The sequence below is a fragment of the Camelus bactrianus genome, chromosome 14 (assembly GCF_048773025.1).
Source record: "Camelus bactrianus isolate YW-2024 breed Bactrian camel chromosome 14, ASM4877302v1, whole genome shotgun sequence".
Classification (NCBI taxonomy): domain Eukaryota; kingdom Metazoa; phylum Chordata; class Mammalia; order Artiodactyla; family Camelidae; genus Camelus; species Camelus bactrianus.
In genome coordinates this window covers 57,937,756-57,962,614 of record NC_133552.1, presented here as the reverse complement: position 1 = coordinate 57,962,614, position 24,859 = coordinate 57,937,756, and the positions used below count along the sequence as shown (strand labels likewise).

Genomic DNA, 24,859 nt, shown 5'->3' with positions numbered 1-24,859 from the left:
ACTGGTGTCTAGGGATCCTTTAGTTTTTCTCTCTTCATTTCCCTCTGAGATAATGCAATCCTTTCTAAAAGGGCTCCCTTCTTATATATATTTTTTGCTGCTGCTATTGGTGGATTAACGGAAAAAATTAACTCATATTAGACTGATGTAAGGAACTACTAGAAAATCTAAAGAAATAAACGTTTTGTGTGCTAGGCTTTTACCTTATTGCCCTTGTCAGTTGTCTTCAGCATTTTAACACATTCTTCAGACCAGGTTTAGCAGCTCAGAAATGAAAGGGATCTGACTGCAGAGCTGTGGGGTGTATTTTCTCTGATACATGCTGCAGAAGGGCTTTTTTTTAAATCGAATACATTCATGGGTCACAGGTGAACTCAAATCTAGACAAATGCTTTTTTATTAGTGTTTCTACATTGCTTTTCGGGGACAACTCTGGCTTTGTGTAAAGAGATGTCTTTGTTCGACATAATTGTGAAGCATCTCTGGTCTTCTAAGCCAGAATTATCACTGTCTTTTGTCATCCTTGGTGCCTTGTTAATTCTTCTGTTTTCACTTTTCCCACAGTGAGACTCGAGTTGGTATTTCATTGTGCCCATGACCCTAGTCTCCACTAGATGAAGGCACTGTGCCTTATTTATAATTGTATCCTCTAGCGCCTAATGCCTTTAATTCAATTATTCCTGGATTCCTTCATCACCCACCCGATCAGTTTACTTAGCACTAATTATGTTAGGCCCTTCTGCTACCAAGAGGGAAAAACCCAACATGATTTTTAATGTGTCTTCAATATAGTGGATGAGTTAGATGGTCCAAAAACAAATACTTATACCATACGACTTGATAAATAGTATCTAATAAAACTAGTGGTAGTAGCACTTCATATAGAGCTCGCTAGATACCAACAATGTTCTGCTAACATGATTATTTTCCATAAGAATCCTATGAAGTAGAACTCATTCCAATGGGACAGGCTCTGAGAGGTCAATTCCAAAGTTACCAAGTGTGGCAACTGTACAAATGTACATAAACCTGTAGGAGCACAGAGTGGGGCATGCTTAGTTTTGACCTCCTGTTAGGCAGTAGGTGTTAATAAATTATTTGCTGAATAAATGAATGACGTAGATAATTTGTTATTGGCAATTTTGTTTCTAGCAACAAAAAGAATCATGGCAGAGAAAGTGCAGGGATCTTAAAACTCAAGGCCTAAGTTATGAATTACTCAACTTTAAAATGAGAACCCAAAATTCAAAGATAAGTTTTATGCCTTTAAATCTGGAAATGTATTGAATTTATTATTTCAAAATTAATGTGTGCTGTTTCTTACCTTCTGGGGGAAGGAAGGAATTACTCTCTTTTTGTGGAGCTGTGACAATACATTCACCTCCAGTACCTGGCTGTACGTGAACAGCTGGAAGTTTGGGTATTTGGAATTTTTCATGTGCATTTTGTTCAATCAGTTTGAAAAAAAAAAAAAAAACTCTATTCCTATAAAAGCTACCAAAGTAGGTGACCCATTTGAATCAAAGATGTTTTAAAAATAGATATTTTACAATTTTAGTAGGTATTCCAAGGAAAAATAAATAGACTCTAAGCTCCATGAAGGCTCAAGCCCTTTTAATAAATATTTGTTAAATAATTTGTATTTTATTGCTTCACTCCAGTGATCAACATAAATTTTAATGTTTAATGCAAACTGTTTAAGAACATGATTTTCAGACTTCAGACTAGTAGAATTTTTCCTTTTTAAATTTTTTTTTTTTTTTGCTTATGTTATCATTTGGTGTTGAAACAAGGGAAAATACAAGTAACTGAGCTATGTAAGAGATGGTAGAATATTTTGTATGTTGCAAAGAGCATAGAACCCAAATGACCAGTTACTTAAAACATTGTTCTTACTTATGGTCTTTGTAAGGACATTTTCTTAAACCATCAAAAAATCCCCTGGGTTAATAGAGAAGGAGGCCTGTGTGTTTTCTTTACATAGGACAAATGCTAATCATTTTGTTTTTATGCTATTGGAAAATTTTCTTTTCTTTTAACGATCCAAATAACCCTCTCTTTACTACAGTCATAGTATTTTTCACTTCCTTCTATTTTGGTACATACAGTTTGTCAAAATCATTTACAGGTTCTGCTTTTCCTTCTAATTCAAAAAGACAGTGAGAAAAAGAAGAAAATTTAGGTTTATTGAATCATCTACTACATGCTTTATACTCCTTTCTTTTCTTTTTAAAGTAGGATGGACCTAGAGATTATCATACTAAGTGGAGTTAGTCAGACAGAGAAAGACAAATATATGATATCACTTATATGTGAAGTCTAAAAAAAACTTATACAAATTAACTTATTTACAAAACAGAAATAGTTGCATAGACATAGAAAACAAACCTGTGGTTACCAAAGGGGAAAGCGGGGTTGGGGTGGGGATAAATTAGGAGCTCTGGATTAAAATACATAAAATAGATAACCAATGAAGGCCTACCGGATAGCATGGGGAACTATATTCAATATTTTGTAATAACTTGTAATAAAAAAGAATCTGAAAAAGAATAGATTTATATATATATATGTATTACTAAATCACTTTGCTATATACCTTAAACATTGTGAATCAACTGTACTTCCATTAAAAATTTTTAAATTTCAGCTTTTTTGTGGTATAATCAACAAATAAACTAGTAAGATATTTAAAGTGCACACCCTGGTGATCTGGCTCCATACTTCTTTGATTCACCAAACAAATATTCATTCAGACAAGGCCAAGCACGGGTTGCCTGTAGCTAAGACAAGCAGACGCCTGCGATCTGCAGGATTAATTCAGTGAAAAGGAAATAGGAGGTAACATGGGAGGGCAGCGTGGGACCATCTGACCCCGATGCGCGGAATCCGGGACGACCTTGCGGAGAACCCATCGTGAAGCTTAAAGGTGGAACACATAGGCCAGGCAAAGAGGAACCTAGGGAGGCTGTGGAAGTGAAGTATTCCAGGCGGAAGGAAGAGCACGTGCAAGGATCTGGGAGGGGGAGGAAGGGAGCTGGTCACCCACGTTAAATGCTTTACATAACCCTCCTCAGCCCGCAGTTGGTAAGTGTTACATCCCCCGCTTTTGAAAAACTTTTAATTTTTTTTAAAGTGTCAGTTTCTTTTTACTTATTCATTTATGGAGGGATTGGCCTTATTTATTTATTTTTAATGGTGGTACTGGGGATCGAACCTCATTATCCCCTTTTGTTTCAAAATTTCATGCCAATACTTTATTCCTTTATAACTATGTAAGTTTTAAAAGCTAAAGCTCTAAACATTCTAAGAAACAATGAACAGTACATATATGTAAATTTTTCAAAATGTGCAGTGTATTGTATATATGTATTTACATGCAATATATTAGATATGTGCAGTCAAATTGTAACAATTCTACCTAATAACACTGAAAAATGAAAACAAAATTCATGCCAGTAGTATTTAAATGTTTACTCTAACTTGTCACCACCTAAGGAATGAGGTGCTGGTCATACTAAAAGCAATAATCAAGGCTAAGAAAGGAAAAGTCAAGCTAAGATAATTTAAACTTTAGACACTCAGAAAGATGCCTAGAGCGTGGTGTGACGAGTGCTCTGTCCCCGGATTGATAAAGCAGAGTCATTTGTGCAAAGACTGGGACCCTGCAGTGATTTGCACTCCCTGACACCATGGCAGCTAATTCACTTTTATAACCTGTCAGCTTCCATTGATTTTTGTCTTAACTCTGTCTCCTTTGTGAAGTAAACCAGCTTTTTACATGTTGGATTTCACCTAACTTCCTGGAAATCAGCTTATTTCTTTTGGTTCCACCTTTAGCTGGTGTCTATTCTCTTCCTTCCGTAAATCCATGACCAGTTTTGTGTCAGCCCTTCTGTGGGTGCCGCAGGAGAGGGGCGGCCCCACAGAGGGGACATCAGGGGTGGCAGCCCAGCCCCAGGCGGGGGCGTGGAGGGGACCCCAGCATCACCTGTGAGAGCAAGGCGAGTGTGGACGGCAGCCCCCAGGGTCTTAGTTCGCTAGAGCTTCCATAGCACAGTGCTGCGGACTGGGGGGCAAACAGAAACTCATTCTTTCGCAATTCTGGAGGCCTGAAGTCCCAGGTCAAGGGTTCTTCGGAGGCCTCTCTTGCTGGCTCATAGATAGCTGTCTTCTGTGTCACTGTGTCCAAATGTCCTCTTCTTATAAGGACACCAGTTGTATTGGATTTGGGCCCACCCTGATGACCTCATTTGAACATACTTACCTCTTTAAAGACCCCCATCTCCAAATACAGTCACATATTGAGGGACTAGGGGTTAGGACGTCAGCATGTGAAAGTTGTGGGGACTCAGTTCCGCTCACAGCAGCATGGAATCCATTTCGTATCCTGTTTCCCTGCTGGGAATATTTCTAGAAACTCTCTAGTGTTCAGTCCACTTGGGGAGACAAAGCTTTCAAGAGGACAGAAAGAAAGGAAGTCGGCTTTCCTTGTCTTCTTGTCAGCACCTTCATTTCTCTTCCCTTCTCCCCAGAGTTCCAATTCAGGAATTTCTCCCAAACCACGTAAACTCACTTCTTCTTCCTTCTTTCTCTTCATTTTTCAAATGCACTAGGAAACTTTGCCGGCCATGACTGTGGAGACTGCAAGTTCGGCTGGACCGGCCCCAAGTGCGAGCAGAAGAAACCACTGGTTGTTCGGCAGAATGTCCACTCCTTGACCCTTCAGGAGAGGGAGCAGTTCTTGGGGGCCTTGGACCTTGCCAAACACACCCCACACCCCGACTATGTGATCACCACGCAACACTGGCTGGGCCTGCTCGGGCCCAATGGGACCCAGCCACAGATCACCAACTGCAGCATTTATGATTTCTTTGTGTGGCTCCATTATTATTCAGTTAGAGATACATTATTAGGTGGGTTTATTTTTTTCTTTAGCTTAAGGTATTTTATTGTAGGTTTGGGATTGGGGGTGGCTGGGTGGGAAGTACTTTCGGGCAAGTTCATTGACAAGAGAACAACCTCAAGGAAAGATTCAGTTTACGAAAGTTATCAAATTGTCCAGTTCCGCCTGGTGTTAGAATGGAGGGCTTTCTCCCTGTGCGTTGGTTTCAGACATTTGAAAACATTCTCTCCTGTAATTTGTGCTTTGGGTTCAAGGTCTCAACTCTTCTCTGAGGAGCTATTAATCCTTGAAGGCAAGAGCTGATGAAATGGAGGCAGGTTCCTTTTGATTCCAGAAGAAAATATTTCTAAAGCTGACCATGGAAGCCCTCTCTGATCTTCTCTTCAAATTAGAGAAATTAATTGAACATGGGCTAAAAGCACATGTGGCTTCTTGGTGCAGAATGAGAGTGTTTGTGTTGGAAGTGTGTATCTCGTGTGTCTCACCAAACTCACATGCATTAGGTTTGAGACTTTCAGGCCATCGCTCACGGTGCCCATGCACTGCTGGCATCCCCAGATTTTGGGGAGTCGAACTGTCAAGGAAAAGCATAGGCTGAACCCCAGCAATATAGCTGAGCTTAACCCTTTGAACCACAGTGATGTTGGATGCTTGAGAAAATGGTGCCCTGCTCTTCCAGATCCTAAAAACTGGGACCTCGGTAGGACTTGAAACAGAGAGCTGTCTGTTAGGAACGTCATTAATCTAGCACGTCCCACTTTATCCTCTGTTACTTTCAGTCAGGGCGAAGCCATAGATACTAGTTAGTTCCAGGAGGGCTTGAGTCCATTCCAGATTCTGCTCAGCGCGGTTCTGAAGTCTTGCTATATTTGCAATTACCCCCACTTTTGCGGTTTCTCTTTGGAGTCAGGGCAAATGAAGACGCAGAGCTCACTTTGAATAGTAAGATTCTCATTTGGAATCATCTGCCCTTGTGTTTTTCACTCGTTTCCCCCTCATCGTTTTGTCTTGAAAACTTTAAACTTTGTTCTCCATTAAAACATTCACAAAGGACGGCTGCCGGCAGCAGCAACAGCCGTTTTTTTCCCCCTCAGTGTGAGTCTTCTTAAAACTTGCCTCGCAGGTAAGCATCTGTCTTTCTTTATCGATGGATTTGGACGCTCTACTGGCCAAAAACCTTTACAGTTTTCCTGTCATCACTCAGGAATGTTTGCTGTATGAGAGGGTAGTCTCTCAAGAGGAAAAGAAAACTATGTTTCTGGTCGTATGTAGGAATTAAATTTATATTCATGTCTGTTCATCTCTCTGAAGTTATTGTAGGTACTTTGAAAAAGAACTAAAGTTAGCTAAAGTTCCTACATGGCCATCAAAAAGCTGTTATGAAAGGGAGAAGAGGGCTGGAGCAGGCAGTAAGGAGGTCATTAAATTGCCCAGAGCTTCTCATGAAAATTGGCAGTTCCAGAGGCCGGCCAAATTGGCTTGAATGTATTTTTCTCTCTTCTGGTCTTGGCGACCATGCTTGTCAGCGAAGAGCTGTAACTGATCGATGGCTCAGGCAAAACCCTGGCAAGTTCCTTTTGGTTATGTAACTGCTGAATTAACACTAAGCGCAGCTGAAGTTGCTTTATTATTAATTAGTCCCGCCCTATAAATGCGTGCATTTATAAGGAGTAGGTTAGGAATTGTCTTTTAAAAATATATTTCGTTTATATCTTAATGATCTATTCCTTTGGATACTCTTATTTTACCTTAATGAAATGTGGCTTAGAAATTAATTTTAGCGGGGGAGGTTATAGCTCAGTGGTAGGGTGCCTACTTAACTTGCACGAGGTCCTGATTCAATCCCCAGCACCTCCATTAAAATAAATAAGTAAATAAATAAACCTAGGGACCTCCCCCCCCAAAAAAAATACAAACAAAAAAGCCAAAAAATAAACAAAATATTAAAGAAAAACTAAATTTATAACAGGGCCTCTTAAGATGACCTAAATTTCTGTGGATCTCTGCTGTCAATCAAACTTTCAAGAGATGAAGGAGAATTTATCCTAAAAGTGATAGTTGCTTCTGAGGTCATTTTGTTGTCATCGCTTTCAGAGAGAGAAATGACAAAAACAGTTGTTTTCTGACTAAAATGTCATGGACATTGGCTCTGCAGCACATCCCAGGTAAGGTTTAACATTAAAAAAAAAATCTATTCTGTGACCTCTCATATGTTTCGCAATGGTTTTAGGACCAGGGCGCCCATACAAGGCCATAGATTTCTCACACCAAGGACCCGCCTTCGTTACCTGGCACCGGTACCATTTGTTGTGGTTGGAAAGAGATCTCCAGGTTGGTCAAAACTTTTGTTTCTTGTATTTTGCTATATGTTTGGTCCAGACCCATACCAGTCTTTGCTCGGTGTGATTTCTTGTTGCAACTGATGGAGTGAATTAAATGACCAGGCATGCCCGTTGCTTTTAGCGACTTATTGGCAATGAATCCTTTGCTTTGCCCTACTGGAACTTTGCCACCGGGAGGAACGAGTGCGACGTGTGTACAGACCAGCTGCTCGGGGCAGCAAGACCAGATGATCCAACTCTGATCAGTCAGAACTCCAGATTCTCCAGCTGGGAAATTGTCTGTGACAGGTAACGACATGTGCACCTGCAGTGGAAACCCAGAGACCACGTTTTCTTGCATCTGAGAGATGGAGGGTCATTTTACTGTTCTGTTTCTCATGCATGTTGGATTCTGTGTATGTGTTTCTGAAAATTATTTTTCTGAGAGAGGTGGGGTTTTAAAGAACCCTGAGCCTTTTGATAAAAAAAATAAAATAAAATAGAGGTTTGGCAATCACACTTGGGAACTGAATATGCTTGGCCATCATTTTGAGATTTTAAAAATGAGAAGTAGTTCTTGTATTCAGCCACCATGTCTTAAGCACCGATCATATTCTAAGCAGTTTAATAATGCTGGGAATACAAGGATGAATAAAATACAGTTTCCCTTTGGAATATCGTTTTATAGTTACAAAGCTAGATTGCTGGTAAACAAATTACATTGCAGCCTGGTTGCTGGTAAACAAATTACATTGCAAAGTGAGAAGTGTTATAATAGGCGGATGTGCAAAGCCAAGAAGAGAATCCTGGAAAGTCTTTAAGAGGTGGAGACACTTCTCCTGCGACTTCAAGGAGACACAGACCTCTCAACCAGAGGTGGGGGAGGGTGGTGTGAGGTAGGAGGGAGGAGGGGAAACCACATATAAAGCTAGAAAAGTCTTGGGAAGCCGACTGGTATGGCTGGACCATAGGGTGCTGCTGAGTTGAGGGGAACAGGAAATGGGGTGGGGAGAATGATCTCTAAGGTACCAAAGAACACATAAACAGCCCTCAGTCCACGGAGAATGCTGTCCTCAGTGATTCCTTGAATTTGTTTCTCTTTCCTGGCACACATGTCAGGAAGGCCTCCCAAGGAGCTCTTCTGTCTTCCTTTATTAATTTGTTTCCTCCACGACCCTCCTGGTTTTAACCCCACTATGCTAGTGCCCTTACCCTGTGTCTTTTGACTGCTTCAAGGCACACAGCTTCGTTGTCAGCCCCCCGAGGCTGGGAATGTGCGTGTTTTTAGGGGTATCGGTCTAGTTCACAGGGATTCCATCATCTACATCCTAAGCTTTTCCTACAGCCCTCCGGCAGCGCTCCACAACACGTAGGGATGTAGTGAGTGCTTTCTACGTGACTTTGCGAAATTCCGCGAAGCATCATTTCCCATAGTGCCTTGGGCTATTGCTAGGTGGTATGGTGAAAAGAGATTTCTCTGGTCAAATGAATTTAGAGAATGTTGAGTTAAAATGGGTTTCTAAATTTTAGAATATCTCAGAGACTTTATTAAGTAACCGAACTCTTATTTTTCAAGAGGGGCTTAGACTCATCTGACCTTGGCACCCTTATTTCACAGACCATCTCACTGGAACCCACTTAGGAGATGCTGCTTCTGAGGCCCAGGTTTTTGGTCCTGGCCTCTTTTATCCTCACATGTGTGCTGATTCGATTCTCACACACCCACTACGGTCGCCTTACCCACTAAAATCCACACAGAAGTGTCTTTAAAATTTTATTTCTGCCAGATGAAATACTCTTCTGATGGTGGAATTCCAAGCCACACAAGCACGTAGGACATATTTTATGGGCATGGAACCTTCTCAGCCCCCATGTTTACGAAGTAACCATTGTACTACTAGAACATTTTCTAATATAGCATTTCTCCTAGTACCTCTCCTCCACATAATTTCATCTGTTACTACTCTGACCGCCTCCATTTGTCTTCAGTTTGCTTAAATGCTTTCCTAGCTTTATATAGACACTTCTGCCAAAATTGGCTTAGCTCAGCGTGACACAATCTACTCTGGCCTCTCTTCAATTACTCGACATTCAAACACACATAATAGGAGTCACCATCTTGCTTTGTAAACCCCCTTACTGTCTTTCTCATAGAATTTTTCTTCATATTTATAACGTGTAGATTCATATTTTATGCATCTCTGTTTTCGAAACTGCTTAATTCATAGTTACTTTCGGAAGCAGTACTTTTTCCACATATTTTTTTGATCCTTGTAAAGAGAATAAAACTCTACCACGACTATGACTTTAATTGGTTTGCTGAGCCCCAGCTATGACACTATCCATGAGTTAAGACATATTATTTCTAACCGTCTTACAAATCTTAGCTTAGATGACTACAACCGCCGGGTCACCCTGTGTAATGGAACCTATGAAGGGCTGTTGAGAAGAAATCAAGTCGCAAGAAACAGTGAGAGACTGCCAACTTTAAAAGACGTACAAGATTGTCTGTCTCTCAAGAAGTTCGACAACCCTCCTTTCTTCCAGAACTCCACCTTCAGCTTCAGGTTGGTGCCCTGAGCTCTGCTGCACTTTACAACACTTAGATTTACATGCATGTGGTTGTGACGAACTGGAAGGAAAGCCCGGGGTTGGGAGACATCAAAGCTCGGAAATGGAGAGGCTCTTGGTAAGAGTGTTTAACAAGGCATCAGCGTTAGGAAAGCCATCCTACACCTACTGTCATAACAGTATGGTTTCATTATCTTCTAACTTAGCTATTCAGAACTACCTTTTGCATTTTTAATTTCTGTACACATATAGGTACAGTCTTTAGAACCAAGACACCTTGTTAAATAAAGTGTTTTTTAAATACTTGTTCATGCTTTTTGTTGTTGTTGTTTTTTTAATTTATCAGCCATAGACCTTAATATTGGGGTCTGAGATGTCAGAGGAGTATCAGACCAAATGCAGCTCAGATCCCAGCACAGCAGTGACGTTACAATACTTGAAATTTAAAAACCAACTAATAATCTTCTTCCCTTAAAATGATGAGAACTATGTATGAATATAAATAAGATTTTAAACAAACATCCTTGAAGCTCCAAAAAGGAATGGCAGATAGACTCATGGTTTCTCCCAAACTGGATTCTCTGTCTCGTAACAGTGTATAAATTATACAACTGATGGGTTATTTGGGGCCGGGGGCAGTGTAGGCTGAATTTAATGCAGAGGTCTGTGCTGGGGTTGGATGTAGCCCTCAGAGTAGTGTCAAAGGTGAGATAAAGGGTGACATTTAAGCTTGTCTTGAAAAGGAGTATGCATTAGTTTTTCATTGTGATAAAAGCATGATGGACACAGATTTAGTTCCATATAGATTTGAGTTAAGAGACTAGTTCTCAAAATGTGGTACCCAGACCACCAGAATTGGCATCACCTGGCAGCTGTCTAGGGCCACAGATTGTTAGGACCCAGTCTGCCCCTACTGAATCAGAAAATCTAGAAGTGGGGCAGGAAATATGTATTTTTTTTCCCCCAGTGATTCTGTTGTGTGCTTAAATTTGAGGATCACTGAGTTAGGGAATGGATAATTGAAATTTCCTGAAAATGGGGAACAGAATAAAAGAGAAGGATAAGGAGAATTTGGGGGTATATTTAGCTGAATATATTACAGTAGCAGAGTTAGTTGAGAAATAGGGAGTCAGATTATAAGTTAATTTAAAAAATATTTATTGATTTCAGACCATGTACTGAGAATGGTACTGAGTTCTGGCAATGCAAATCTGAACAAATCACAGTCTCTGTCCTCTAGGAGTCCATAGTCTGGCATGAGAGACAGATATGATGGTAAATAATTGTCATACAGTACCCAGAAGAGACAGAATCCAACTCAGTAGGTGCAGAAGTAGCGCTGATTGAGAGTTCCCTCCCGTCTGGAAGAGCATCATTTAATATTGTGGCTAATTCTTAGTTAATTGCCTACAACAGAGCTTCCCACTTCCCTCCACAATCTCAAAGACTGTTATTTAGGCTGGAAACAATAAAAAGAGACCTTTATCAATTCATGGTTCTTGTTGCTGACATACTGATTTCCCTCAGGAATGCCCTGGAAGGATTTGATAAAGCAGACGGGACCCTGGACTCTCAAGTAGTGGGCCTTCATAATTTGGTCCATTCCTTCCTAAACGGGACAAGCGCTTTGCCACATTCTGCTGCCAATGATCCTGTTTTTGTGGTACGTTCAAAGGCTCAGAACAGATGAAAAATTTTCTAGATAATATGTTGGATTTATTTGCTTTTCTATGAGATGAAAGTTTAGTGTGTGTTTTATTCTCTGTGTGAACCATGGATGTATGCGTGTGTAAATTAATTCTAATCTACACTGTACAGGTAGTTAGATAGCTTTTGAAGTCCCCTCATCAGAAACCCGGGCTTTGGAGATGGTGAGCTTTGTAACAACCCTAGATAGGAGTTTACAGTCCAGGGGTGGGTTCATACATTAGCATAATATTATAAGTTATATCATGATTTGGCATATCATACGTTAGCATAATGAGGAATGATTTTTCATTGGTGGAATGAGTGGTTGTTGAAGATAAGTGGGGGTGCTGAAGGACGGGGCAGGCACTGTGTCCCTTAAACGATGCCCGACTACCTAACTGAGGTCCAAAACTCTGTTTGGTGTTTGGTCCTGGTTCCCCTCACTTTACAAAGGATTCTGACCAAAAAGGAGCTGCTCCTGCCATCAGAATATCATTGTGTCCGCTTTGGAGTGAATCCTCCATGCAAGGCACTTGTTAGGAGAGAGTGTGGACTTCCCTGAGTGGTACAAGAACAGGTTTTTTCACTCTTTCTGCGTCTACTTGCTAATAAACGTGTGTGTAGGTTGACCAGAATTTGTTCTTATCCTTGCTTTCATGGTTATGCAACACTAAGTAACAAGTTTATTTGAGACGGGGGAGAAGTATGGCCACTGTCCACCCCCATTCGCAGGAGGCTACTGAATGTAAAAGAACCTGGCAGTGCTGAGAGGACGAACTGGCCTGGGTCAGTTTGCAGACTTAAAGTCTGTCCTGTCTCTTTTGTTTGCAAATGAACAAAGATTGAACTCTAATTTAGAATAAAAAAAGTCAACTTATTGGCTTAAACAACTGAGAAATTCAGTAGTGCTCCTGGCTTCAGGCATTGCTGAATCTGGGGGCTCAAGTGATGTCCACTTTCTGTCTTTGTCTTCATGGACAACCTCTTTCTGTGTGGCATTTGAGATGGCCATTAGCAGCGACAGATGTACATGCTACCAGCTTAGCACACTGGTAGAGAGAAGCCGTGTTTCCATAGCAGCAAGAAAACGGCCTCACGATTGGTCAGGACTGGTTACCTGCCTTCCCTGAGCCAATCAGTGTGGCAACGGGCATGAGGTCTTCTGATTGGTGGGACTAGAGTCACATGTTCACCCATTGCTGGAGGTAGTGAACACCCTCCACCTCCCCTCTACCGCCCCCCCGCCCCTCCCCCTAATATACATTTAGCTAATTCCCTGCAGAAAGAAAAGAGTTTGTTAGCCAGAACTCGGGGGAGAGTTGAAGCAGGGTTTCTGGACAGACAAAACCAGACCAATGCCTAATATAACAACTCACATTTGACGTCGCTTACTTTTTTAACTGGCTTTGTTATATCCGAGAGGGAACACAACCCCTAGAGAGAGCTGTTATTGACTATAGAGGAACCTCACAGCTTTTTAATAGTACAAAGTGTGATCCACTCCCTTCATATATTTGAATCTGACTTCTGCCTCACTTTAAAACAAAAGGAAAAACAGATGCATACTTGATAACGAGATTATAAATGTTAGAATTCCAAGCTTTATTAGTTTAAAAAGTATGTTCACCAAGAGGCTTTCCTAAGACAAACAAAATATGGGCAGTACAAGTCAGAACCCCATTACCCCAGCTCTCCTTGGTACCCTCCAGCCACGGGGCACTGGCAGCCACAGCATGGGGAATTGTGAAGTGTCTCAGGTGTGAGAAAAGACTGGAAGGATTTGGGCTGGTGCTAGATGATTTGGGGAGGGTTTAAGGAAGCACAGCTTTGCTCTAGATTGGATGCTGTCAAGAAGCAGGGTTAATTCTATAATTGGGTATCCCCCAAATTCTTATCTATATGGAAGGCAGACTGTAATTGGTAAAGCAACAGCTATTGCTTGTATTAGCCAGAAAGGGCTGATGTTCATGCTAAGTATTTTGTGGTTTGGAAAACGTTCATGTTTTGTCTGTGCTCAGACATGATAATGGAGTTGTCTTTGTCCTGATCCTCTGCAGTCTGAGTGACCGTGTCTGATGTTGATATTTCATGAAATTGTTTATGTCCAACAGGAGAGGCACCGAGACCTTGCTGATAGTGTCAGACCAGCTCCTGGATGTCAGGGGTTACTTTTTTTTTTTTTCCCCTTAAGTACATGCACCACAGTTGGCTTAAAAGCTGTAGACAGCATAAATGTTTGTGTTTCAGCTGCTGGACCCCAACAATACCTCGGCTTTACAGATACTGTTTACACTCACTGTTTACGCTGTCTGTCTTTGGGGTTGTATGTCTTGGATAGATGGTTTCAGAGCAGTTACAAGAAGAAATTTTACCACTGGTCCTTTTTTATTTTGCCAATATTTTGAGTTTATATTATTATCCAGTAGAGATTGTACAGTAGCAAGCAAACACTCTGCTGTTTTTAATCTCTCAATTTTTCTCACCTTAATGTTATTCTTAGCAATATGTCTTAGTCTACTCAGGTTGCTGTAACAAAATAGCCCAGTCTGGATGCGAGATGTTTACAGCTCACAGTTCTGGACTGCGACGTCCAAGATCAAGGTGCTTGCCGATTTGGTTCCTGTTGAAAGCTTTAGTCTGCCAACTCCAGCTTCAAGGGGTCAGGGTCTTCTCTGCAGTCTGGATCATCTGTTCGGTCCTACTTGTCTTCCTGCTCTAGGTAGAAGCCCACATTATGACTTTAGGGATGAGGAATTCCATGACTTACATGTAGTTCAAAGACACTACATGTTTAATCATCCTTGTCTTCATTACTTTTAGCACCTTTTGAATTTAAAAGTTTATTTTCTTTGGTATGAGTTTTGTAGCTATAAATAGACAAAGAACCACAGCCTTTCTTTGAAGGCACAGAAGGAGTAACGTTTTGGCACTGGTTCCAGAACTCTTAATTACTACGGCTATTTACAAAGAGTTTCATGTTGAAGCCAGTTCAGCCTCACAGTATTGAAAGCTGGGCTGAGGCTCTTAAGTTAACAGAGTTGTAGCTTCTGGAATTTCAAATTCACGAGGCAATTTATGCAAATATATTGCATACAACATTAATTAACATTATTTTTGTGAAATCTCTTCAAGCAAGAGGAGTACAACGTTGTATGTGATTACAATAATGAGTAAAAGAAGGTATAATGTTAAAATGCAGGAAAACCTCTGAACTGATTTCTGAAAGTCTAGTAATTCCTAAGGTAACTGAAGGAAATGAACACATTTATCATGAAAAATAAGATAAGGTCACAGGAATGCTGAGTAGTTCTGTTTTCAATAGGAAATTTAGGTATCATCTAGAAAAGAAAAAAAGGAGGGACACCAATAGTCAGTAAAGTTAAATAGTTGAGTTAAGCACCATAAAAGAAACTGTGAATTCAGCTGCTTAAAACAGAAAACCACAGTGTGCTGGTCTTTGGTAACATACAAATGTCTTTGCAGTCAGCCTTCAGTTTCCAGAGCAATCTTCCTCCAGACAAAAATAGTCTTCTTGTGTCACCAGTGTGGTGGGAATCTGAATTTGCCACCATCTACGTTAGGTTTGAAAGTAACTTTATGCTCCATTGATCTTAAGATATGCATGCTTTCTTATACTTTATTAAGTTTCTTTTTGCCTGTAAGCATAATGTTAGTTGATCAATTGTTTTCTTTTACAAGGGTTACATTGAAAAATTCTTACCCTGAAAGCCCATGTAATCATATTTTCTTCAATACTGCCTTCCAAGTTGAAATTTAGTGACTTTTTTTTCTTTCCTGTACCGATCCTTATTTTGTTGGAAAAAGATAGAGTAAGTTTGTTTACCAAAATTTGTATCCTCATTTCTGAAGCACTCAATTATTAATGCCAGAATATAACTGAATCTCTAGAGCAGATATAAGGCAATGACAGTATGCTTCTACTTTGCTTTTGCTCTTATTTATTATCCTCAAATTACATTTAGCCTTTTCAGAGATGTTAACTTAGCTTATCTTCAACTTGTGTCAGACAAAGATACCACTAGTTTCTCAAGAACAATTCAAGATATTTTGTTTAGGAACGATGTTCACAACTTCCACAAAAATACCTAGTCTCCAGGCTGCACTGCTTCTCTTTCTAGTCTGTAGACACATTCTTGCTCACAGTATTTTGTCTATTGCATTCCTTGGATCTTCTTGACATTCACTAGCCTTTTTTTTTTCTTCCTACATTCTATAAATTGGGTACTCTGAATATAGTTCCTATAGATCACTTATTGTATAATGTTTAACAGCCCTTCTAAGACTTATAATCTCTCCTTGTTATTCTTCCCCTGTTCTTTTATCTCTCCAAATTATGAATTGTTTTTAAAGTCTTGTCCCTCCTTAATTATTTACACTTGGCACCGAGTAAATTCTTCCTAGTTATTTGCCTCTCACAGCACTGAATCTGCATCTTCCTATGTCCTGAGAGTCTCTTACATCTCTTTTTCTAATCACAGTTTGATCTTTAACTTGAACTCAGACAGTATTTAAAAGTTCAAGAAATATTGAGTGCCCTTCTTTGGAAAATACATTCTGGTACAGCCCTGGATACTTTTTCTGTGTCTCACCTAGGATTTGGTTCAGCTGCTTAAAACAGAAAACCAAAATTACAGAAGCCTAAACCAGAAAGTGGTTTACTTTTCTCTTAATGTAGAAGAGTTCCAGTAGTGGGCAGTCCAGGGCTGGTACAGCATCTCCACAGTAATCATGGGCACCATCTGTCTTTCTGCTTTACCGTCCTTGGTGAATGGCTTCTTGTCTTAACTTTGCTTGTCGGCTGTTAAGATGGCTGCTGCAGCTTCAGCCATCACATCTGTGTTCCAGGAAGCAGCAAGGAGAAACGAAAAGGGAAAAGAGGGCAACTTTAAGCAGAGAAAACCACCTTTAGCAATACTTCCTAGAAGTCCTGTGCTATGACTTCCAATTAAATCTCATGGGTAACCTGGCACATTGCTTCACCACAAATACAAAAGAGGTTACTGAGGAGGAAGAGGAAAAAGCACAGGACTGAAGGACACACAACTCTCCGCTTTGGGAACAACCTTCTAAACTTATCTGGGGTTCCCGGGGTTTAGAACACGTGGTATCTTTTTCAGGGACCCACACTGACAACTAATGCTTAGCTGCTTTTCCAGGGCGGATGCCTCTGCTCAAAGATGGCTTTTTCTGAACTCTACTTGTGGGAACCATTGTTCACTTGCATTATCATGTGTTCTTCCAAAGTCATTGCTCATGCAGTAAACTCTATGCCTTTATTCCTTTGGGGCTTAAATTTTGTTACTCAAAGCCAAGATTTCAGAATTCAAAAAAGTCTCTTCTCTATGTAAAAGTTCAGGTCTTACAACTTGATGTTTTGGTTTTTAACATGATTGTCTCTGCCATGATCTTTAAAAATCCATTCAGGGTTAAAAAAAAAAAAATCCCTTCAGTAAATCACTTGGTTCTTTTTACTATCCTGAGTGTAGAAAGTTCTTGCTACTGCTTGAATGGGTCCACTAACTACAAAGAGCCTTGGGTAAGATTTGAAAATATTACCTATTAAATAAACAGGAGGACAATGCAACTAGAGGGGTTAAGAAATGCAAAGAACTAAGAATTCAGACCGAGGACAGTCAGGGAAGATGTCTCAGGACGGGGACTACTGAGTTTGTCTTGAAAGACTCCGGTGCCAGAAAACAAAAGGAAAGGAACTGCAGACAGAGGAAGTAGCACCCACTAGAAAGGGGCCTGTTTAGATGAATTGTACAAAAAATAAAACTACTGTGCGTGGCACTGTCATCAGCCAACAGATGCTTTTTAAGCATCGATCCTGTCCAAGTTGCATGCTAAGCCTGAGACATCAAAGGTGAAAAGACCTTATCTCCGAAATTTAGGAGTTAGGGGTGTTGATAGGAGAAACAGATAAACAAATAACAAGTTATAGTATAATTTGACCGGTGCTATCATTGGTGAATGGATAAATGAATTCTTTTAACAAATATTTATTGAAGTAAGTATCTCCCTTGTCCCATGTGACAAGCCGTGGGGTGACAGGCACGGGGAGCACAGTGGAGAAGGAAAAGCAGACGCTGTCCCTGGAGCTCACTGTTTCTCGAGTCTAGGAATGAAAGAGGACCTCTTACAGCCTGGGCTGAACGCTCACATTTATGTCCCGTTGCCAGATCAGGCCGATAAATGTGAAATTATGCTGTTCACATTTTACAACATGTAATAATTGCTCTATTTGGAAAGGACTTTAACAGCTTCCTTGAGAAAATAAAACTGAGTACTGTGCACATTACAACATCTTTATACTTTCCTTTGCTGACATAACACTGAGAATTCAAAGGAGAGGGTTATAAAATGAGCACATAGAAGGACGTTCTTGGTGAGATAAATTTGAAAACCCATTTTGGATATTTTCTATTTCTCTTTCTTTCTTTCTTTCTTTCTTTCTTTCTTTCTTTCTTTCTCTCTTTCTCTCTTTCTCTCTTTCTCTCTTTCTTCCTTTCTTCCTTTCTTCCTTCCTTTCTTTCTTCCCCCCCAACCATCTGTATTGTAATACTGGTAAATACTTGGTGTCCCTTCTCTCTTGTTAAAATCAGAGCATCTGAGTTTTGACTACAATATGAGTTTCATCATACTTGCCTTTTTTTGTCTGAACCTAATGATGAACACGCATTTGTTGAAGATATGAGAAGTTCCTTGGTCAACGTTAAATCTGCAACAGGAACTTTCATTTGTTTCCTTAACCGAGGGATTTATCATCCCGTTTGGGGAGACTTACCGTACAGCCTTGGTCACGTCACTGACAATGCCAGCAGATCTGTCACCAAGGTTAGATTGGGGATACAGAGGTTCCTGATGTGAAGAAGCTACAACCCCATTTCATTTTTGAGAGAGCGCCAGTCAGATGGGTCAATACGAATGTCAATATGAATGCCATGATCAACTGTTTTGCAGGTCCTTCATTCCTTTACCGATGCCATTTTTGACGAGTGGATGAAAAGATACAGTCCTCCTGCGGGTGCCTGGCCTCAGGAGCTGGCTCCCATTGGTCACAATCGGATGTATAACATGGTTCCTTTCTTCCCACCAGTGACTAACGAGGAACTATTTTTAACTGCAGACCAGCTTGGCTACAGCTACGCCATTGATCTGCCAGGTAACTAGCGCAACTTCTAAATCGGTCATTCCTGCCTCTTCTAAAGGAGCTCTCTTTCTTTTTTTCTTTCTTTTTAGTGGAAACCAAGACCTTAAATGGAAGTGCTCAGGACTAGTTAAGTTTAAGGGCAATTGTACAGAATATATATACTTAGCAAAATGAACCTTTAAACTACCAATTAAACGTCAGAAAAGGGACTGGTTGGATGACCTCTGTTTTAGAATACTGAGGGTGGTTAAGAGAACTTATTGCACAGGGGAAATATTGACAGTGACACCTGATTTGACAGTTCTCTTTGCAATAACTGAAAACTGGCCATGGTTTGAAATGCCTAACCAGCAAAATCAAAATGCACTAGCCACCCGTGGACAGGGACTCGTACGTCTTAGAGATTATTACTTGACGGCAAGGCTGGGTTTAGCGGGAGGCAAATGCAGCACTTGCCACAGGCACCAAGTTCAAGGGCTAGCAATAATATAATGCAATGTTTTCAAAAACCCAAATGAATACAAACAATCCATGATGCAAACGCTATCATACACACAAAGCGCACACACACACACGTGTATCTGAATCACTTTGCTGTACAGCAGAAACTAACACAGCATTGTAAATCGACTATCCTTCAATTAAAAAAAAAAGAGATAATAGGTCTTAGGTAGGTGAGGGGGAAAGAAGAGAGCATTTTAGATGGAAGAAGGGGCAGGGTGTAGGACTGTGGAAGGCACACGTAGTCTGTGTAGAAGACTGTGACAAAGAAGCCTGGCTGTCGTGGAAGGCTTGTGTCGATTACTATGAATTCAGGTTGGATCTGATTACCGAGGGCTTTGAAAGGTAGGCAGAAAGCGCAGTGAGAACCACTTTAAATCGTTAAGATGACGACTACCAAGAAAGCCTAAAATAACAAATGTTGATGAGGATGTGGAGAACTTGGAACCCTTGCGCACTGCTGGGGGAAGTGTTAAATGGTGTAGACTCTGAAGACAGTCTGGCAACTCCTCAGAAAATTAAACATAGGATTAACATATGATCCCGCAATTCTGCTTCTGCGCATATACCTCAGAGAACTGAAAGCAACTACTCAAACAGATATTTGCTCCCCTCTGTTCACAGCAGCATTATTCACACAGGCAAAAGGTAGAAGCAATCCAAGTGCCCATTGGCAAATGAGTAGATTGAAAAAATGTGGTCCATACCTACAATGGAATATTATTCGGCCTTAAAAAGGAAGGAAATCCTGCCACACGCTACTGCACGGGCGAATCTTGAAGACATTATGCTAAGTTAAATAAACCAGTCACAAAAGGACAAAAACTGTACGATTCCACTTATATGAGATACCCCGTGTACTCAAATTCATAGAAACAGGAAGTAGAATGGTGTTTGCCAGGGATTGGCGGGGTTGGGGGGTGGAGGACTGGGGAGTTAACTATCTCAGTTTTGCAAGAGAAAAAAGTTCTATGGATGGATGGTGGTGATGACTGCACAACAATGTGAATATATTTAATGTTATGAAACTAAGTTAAAAATAGTTAAGACGATAGAATACATGTAATGTGTTATTTCCCCACAATTTAAAAAAATAAGTAGTTTTTTAATACAAGCTAGGCAGAGGAGTTTGGACAATAACAAAAAGCAATCGTTTCTGGCTCCTGAACAAAGAAATGGCAGAATAAAAATCTGTGTTTTAAGAAGATGAGGATGGCAAGAGATGCCGCTGGATTGTTCCCAGAAAAGAAATTAGAATTGTCTTGGAGAAACCCCATCAGGAGGAGCCAGGGTCCTCTGTAGGACAGAAGGGAAATAAGCAAAAGGCCAATCTTACATTGAGGTGAGCGTGGAGAACAGAACAAGAGCCCAGTTCAGAGAAACTGAGTGTGAGAACAGCTGGCCAAGGGTAAGATAATTTTTAAGGAAATGACCAATGGGCATAAATATACTGAAAATGAAATCCATTCATTTTTGTGGAAAAGTGCTTATAAAATATATTTTGAATAGAGGATGGGGTTTATCATGTGAAGATTCAGATTTTATTCACAACTGTTTAAATGGGTACACATTCCATCTGCTCTTGCTATCCAGTGCCTCCTGTTATAATAGCCAATCTCATCTGTCTTACTCATTTATTGCCCCATAAAAAAGGGAGAGACGGTAGCAGAATTGCTAGACCTGGAGGTTGTATATTATGCATTTCCCAGATACCATTTAGCATGCACTTGTACAAATGAGTTTCCAACTCACAAAAGTTGTTATAAACTTCCTTGGAGAGTTTATTCTCTATAAGTATTTACTGTAAGAAATTTAAAAAATGCGATGAGCTATATTCAAATAATGGAATGCCATTTCCCACTTATTCAAGAAAAACAGTTGTGGATATGATAAACAGTGGGTGAAGAAGGAGGAGATAAGTTTTATTCCAGACAGTGTAGTTTTGCTTTATCAATGCAAGTGCATGTGGAAGGCAAACTGGTTTACTCTTCCCTTTTCGAAGAATATTCAGCCGGTGAACATCCCAATCATAGACGCTTCTCTTCTGCTTTAATTTCAGTTGAAGAAACTCCAGGCTGGACCACAAGCCTCTCAGTAGTTTTGGGGATGCTGGTGGTTTTGGTTGGTCTTTTGGCACTGCTGCTTTTCCTTCAATACAGAAGACTTCGAAAAGGATATACACCTTTAGTGGAGACACATTTAAGCAGCAGAAGATACACAGAAGAAGCCTAGATGCTCACAGCTTATGCTATGAAGAGGTTGGCCATGCCCTAGTTCTGACCTTGACAATGAGCAAATTAACTCTCGCTGTTCTTCCTTTAGTTGGAGAGCTTGGGTATAGCTCCTCCTATTGTGGTGATGATCCCAAACACAGAAGACACTTAGCTGTGGTTTCTGGTTTGCTTGTTTATTTAACAAACGAGCTAAAGTGCTGGAAGCTCTCTCTCCCATCAGACAAAGGGAGAGCCAATGATTGATGGGTGGGTATCTGATAATAATTCCCCGTATTGATTAAGCTCCCTCGTGTTCTGAGAGCTCCGCACCAAAACTGACAGAGTGGATTCATTGAAATTTGCAGGGCAGTGTTATTTGAGACGTGGGTAAGATCATGGTTCAGTTTTTCTTAGCCCAAGTGTCCTCATCTGTAAAGAGACGGGGCAGGAGGTTGGCCGGCACTACGTGAGTCTCCAAGGCCCCTTTTAGGCATAAATATCTGTGCTTCTAGGTGCCTTCCTCATCCTCTTCCTGAGGCTGCTGTTCCTTTTTTCCTCTTCTTTTTCCTCCCTGGCCTTTAAAGTGAACTTGAAGATGAAAGTAGGCCTTATTTTCCACATAGGATGGAGAATGAATGATCAGTGAATTTGGTTCTATTTTATAAATTAGACTTTACAGAGTTTAAAAAGAGTCTGGTTCTTAACAGTAGACCTGTCACAAGAGTCAGTAGCTGAATAAACATTGATCCTGTAGTGGTAAATGAGCAGATGAGGGATTAAATTATAGAGCTTTCTAGTTGATTAATATACTGTCCTGAATTTATTAATTTAGTATAGAATCACTGTTTCCAGGAAAGGCTGAGTGGAGAAGGCTGGTGATAATCCTGAACATGAGATATTTGATTAGAGTTCCTTTGCTCAAGTCTCATTTGGCTGATCTTGAGCCAATTCCTTTACTAGGTAGCCTCAGATGAAATATTATTCACGCATTTGGCTTATTTTTTAAGAGTTGACTTTAAATTTACTAACGCGGCACTGTACTGACAGTTACAAATGCCGATGAGTTTAGTCTCATCATTTAAAAGCAAACCATTCGTACAAAACATACGAATTCAGAACTAAATGGTTATGGTCCCCTAGGTAATCCACCAACTCATTCAGATCATAAGAGAGAAGAATGAGGCAGTCTTTCCGAAGATGTTTAGACTTATCAGGATGATCCCTACTTCTGAGAAGTGAACGGTTATGGAGATTTCAAGGCAATTCCATCTGTTCATATCACGCATTAGGAGTGAGGCCAAAGTTCTAGCAGGTGGTTCTTCTGTGTGCTCATTTCAGACCTTCGCTACCGGAATGGACGTGTGTAAAGAATGGGTGCTAAGAGCCCCCTGGTGCCACCTTCTACATATTGGGGCTGGGGGTGGGGTGGGGGTACAAGATTCGGTGAGACCCAGTTTTATCTCCTGGAGTAAAATCGCAGAGGCCAGGGAAATGGGCGAAGCTCGGTGTGAACTAAGTCTGAGTCTGACTGGGTCTCATAAGTATACCTGAGAGTAGGCGCGGAGGATGGCAATGAAGACAGCCCAGTTTCCTTTATGAGATGAAGCCCTGCTTGGACCTTTTAGCCACAGCCACATGCATAGATCTTAAAGCCTGCCTTTAACAGAATTCATGGAGAATTCAGCAGTTGTCATTAACATGATCCACTCTGGAAGGTTTATGCTCTGAACTCAGGGCTGTTGGGGAACACATTTTTACATCTTATTTTTAAACCAGAAGAGAAATATGTTAAAATGAAGATATAACTGTGCTTGGTAGGTATGGTCTTGAAAAATTGTGTGTAAATCAATTATATGTTAAAAGCACCAGGGGAAATTACTTTTCGTAGATGAACTATTATGAATACTTCTATAAAGCACAGAACCACCTCTAGCTTATCTTTCAGGTATATCAAAATTTCATACATCATATTCTCGTAAGTTTTGCTTAAAGCAAGATCTATCTGCACTAGACATAAAGAGTAACCATTTATGCTTCATTCTTTTTATCTATAGTGTGTGCAAGTTTTTATAAATATTATGTTTTATGATGTTTTCCTAAGAGAAATAATTTCCTAATTTTGTAGTTCATTTTAGAGGGATAAAATTTTCTAGCATTTTCTAGCATTACAATAAATCAATGATGAGTGCCTTTCAGCAAATCTAAAGGCAGAATAAACCTATAGAGTGAAAAAGTTGATATTTACTTACAGTGAATTTTATGCAAATAAACTGAGAAAAGATCACCGAGCATTGTACGGCTATACTTTGCAATGATGGCGGGGGGAACTCAACCTCCAGGAAAATGAATAGATCGCTTTATATGCTTCTGTCTGTAGTATTAGAAAGATTGTATATGTATGAACTATGCTTTTAAAAGAAATGCTTTTATCAAGCCAAGATTCAGAAGTGAAATGAAATCTAACAACATCTTTCCTTTGCAAACTAAATCCTCTTCTGATTTTGAAATTCTTTGACATTAATTTGCGTCTTGCTTAGGATTTTACATTGTTAATGATAATAATCTTAATGAATAATTTTAATTTCACATTATCAAGAAGTAGAAAATTTATTAAAGAAGAAAATAAAAATAAATGTTGCCTTGCAGATTATTGTTCGTCTGTTGGGGGCTGTTTTTCAATCTGGGAACATTGATTCCTATCTTTTTGGTACTCAGTAGAGCCATAAAATTATATGTACATACATAAAATATATAATAATTACTTCACATTTGAAAATGAGCACTTAAATAAACTGATGTTTCAACTTTCAATTTTCTAAGCGACCGTTACTTCTTAGCTCTCTATTCCACAGGTAGGAAAATGAGATACTACCCTTTTCTCCAAGTAAACAGTTACTTTGATATTGTTTTTGGGGGTGGGGGTGGGTAATTAGGCTTATTTATTATATTTTTTTAACGGAGGTACTGGGGATTGAACCCAGGACCTCATGCATGCTAAGCATGCGCCCTACCACTGAGCTGTACCCTCCCTGCTAAAGAGCTACTTCGGATGTCTCCACCGTCTAATGACAGATATCGGAACGGAGGGGTGGGGAAGGAGGCTATTTGAAGTCACTGCCCAAGGAGGCAGGCTTCTCCTAGAAAGCCTTCCAGGTCAGTCAGCTTGTTGGGGATGCCCAGGAGGAAATCAGAGCCAATGAAGTAATGGTTACGTAGAGTTCGCTTCCACTTCCAGACTTGAAGCTTCTGGAGGTCAGATTGTACAGCTGTATCAAAGCACTCTCAGTACTTAGCAGATGTTGGTGCTTACTTGATATAAGCACGTGAAAGCCAGTTCACCCGTCCCAGTGGGACATAGTTACCCTCTTCAATGCAGTGGCAAAACCCAAGTTGAATTCTTCCTATTTCTCCTGGGCCTTGTTCCTCCTGAGTACTCTGGAAATACTTTTTGAATGAATAAACTAATCTCAAAGTAGAGCTTTTCATC

General features: G+C 40.2%; 1 protein-coding gene across 5 annotated transcripts in view; it reads left to right on the top strand.

The window, feature by feature from the left end:
* LOC105072677 (dTDP-D-glucose 4,6-dehydratase) overlaps nucleotides 1-24,017 on the top strand; it is an 89,270-nt gene extending 65,253 nt beyond the window's left edge. For all 5 annotated transcript variants that reach the window (XM_045520176.2, XM_045520175.2, XM_045520178.2 and 2 more), the window contains 7 exons: nucleotides 4,614-4,913; nucleotides 7,134-7,234; nucleotides 7,367-7,533; nucleotides 9,612-9,791; nucleotides 11,323-11,458; nucleotides 18,469-18,670; nucleotides 21,219-24,017. In XM_045520176.2, the coding sequence (XP_045376132.2) occupies nucleotides 4,614-4,913; nucleotides 7,134-7,234; nucleotides 7,367-7,533; nucleotides 9,612-9,791; nucleotides 11,323-11,458; nucleotides 18,469-18,670; nucleotides 21,219-21,391 (1,259 nt within the window). In that variant the 3' untranslated portion in view covers nucleotides 21,392-24,017. The remainder of the gene's footprint in view (nucleotides 1-4,613; nucleotides 4,914-7,133; nucleotides 7,235-7,366; nucleotides 7,534-9,611; nucleotides 9,792-11,322; nucleotides 11,459-18,468; nucleotides 18,671-21,218) is intronic.
* Nucleotides 24,018-24,859: the final 842 nt, after the last annotated feature.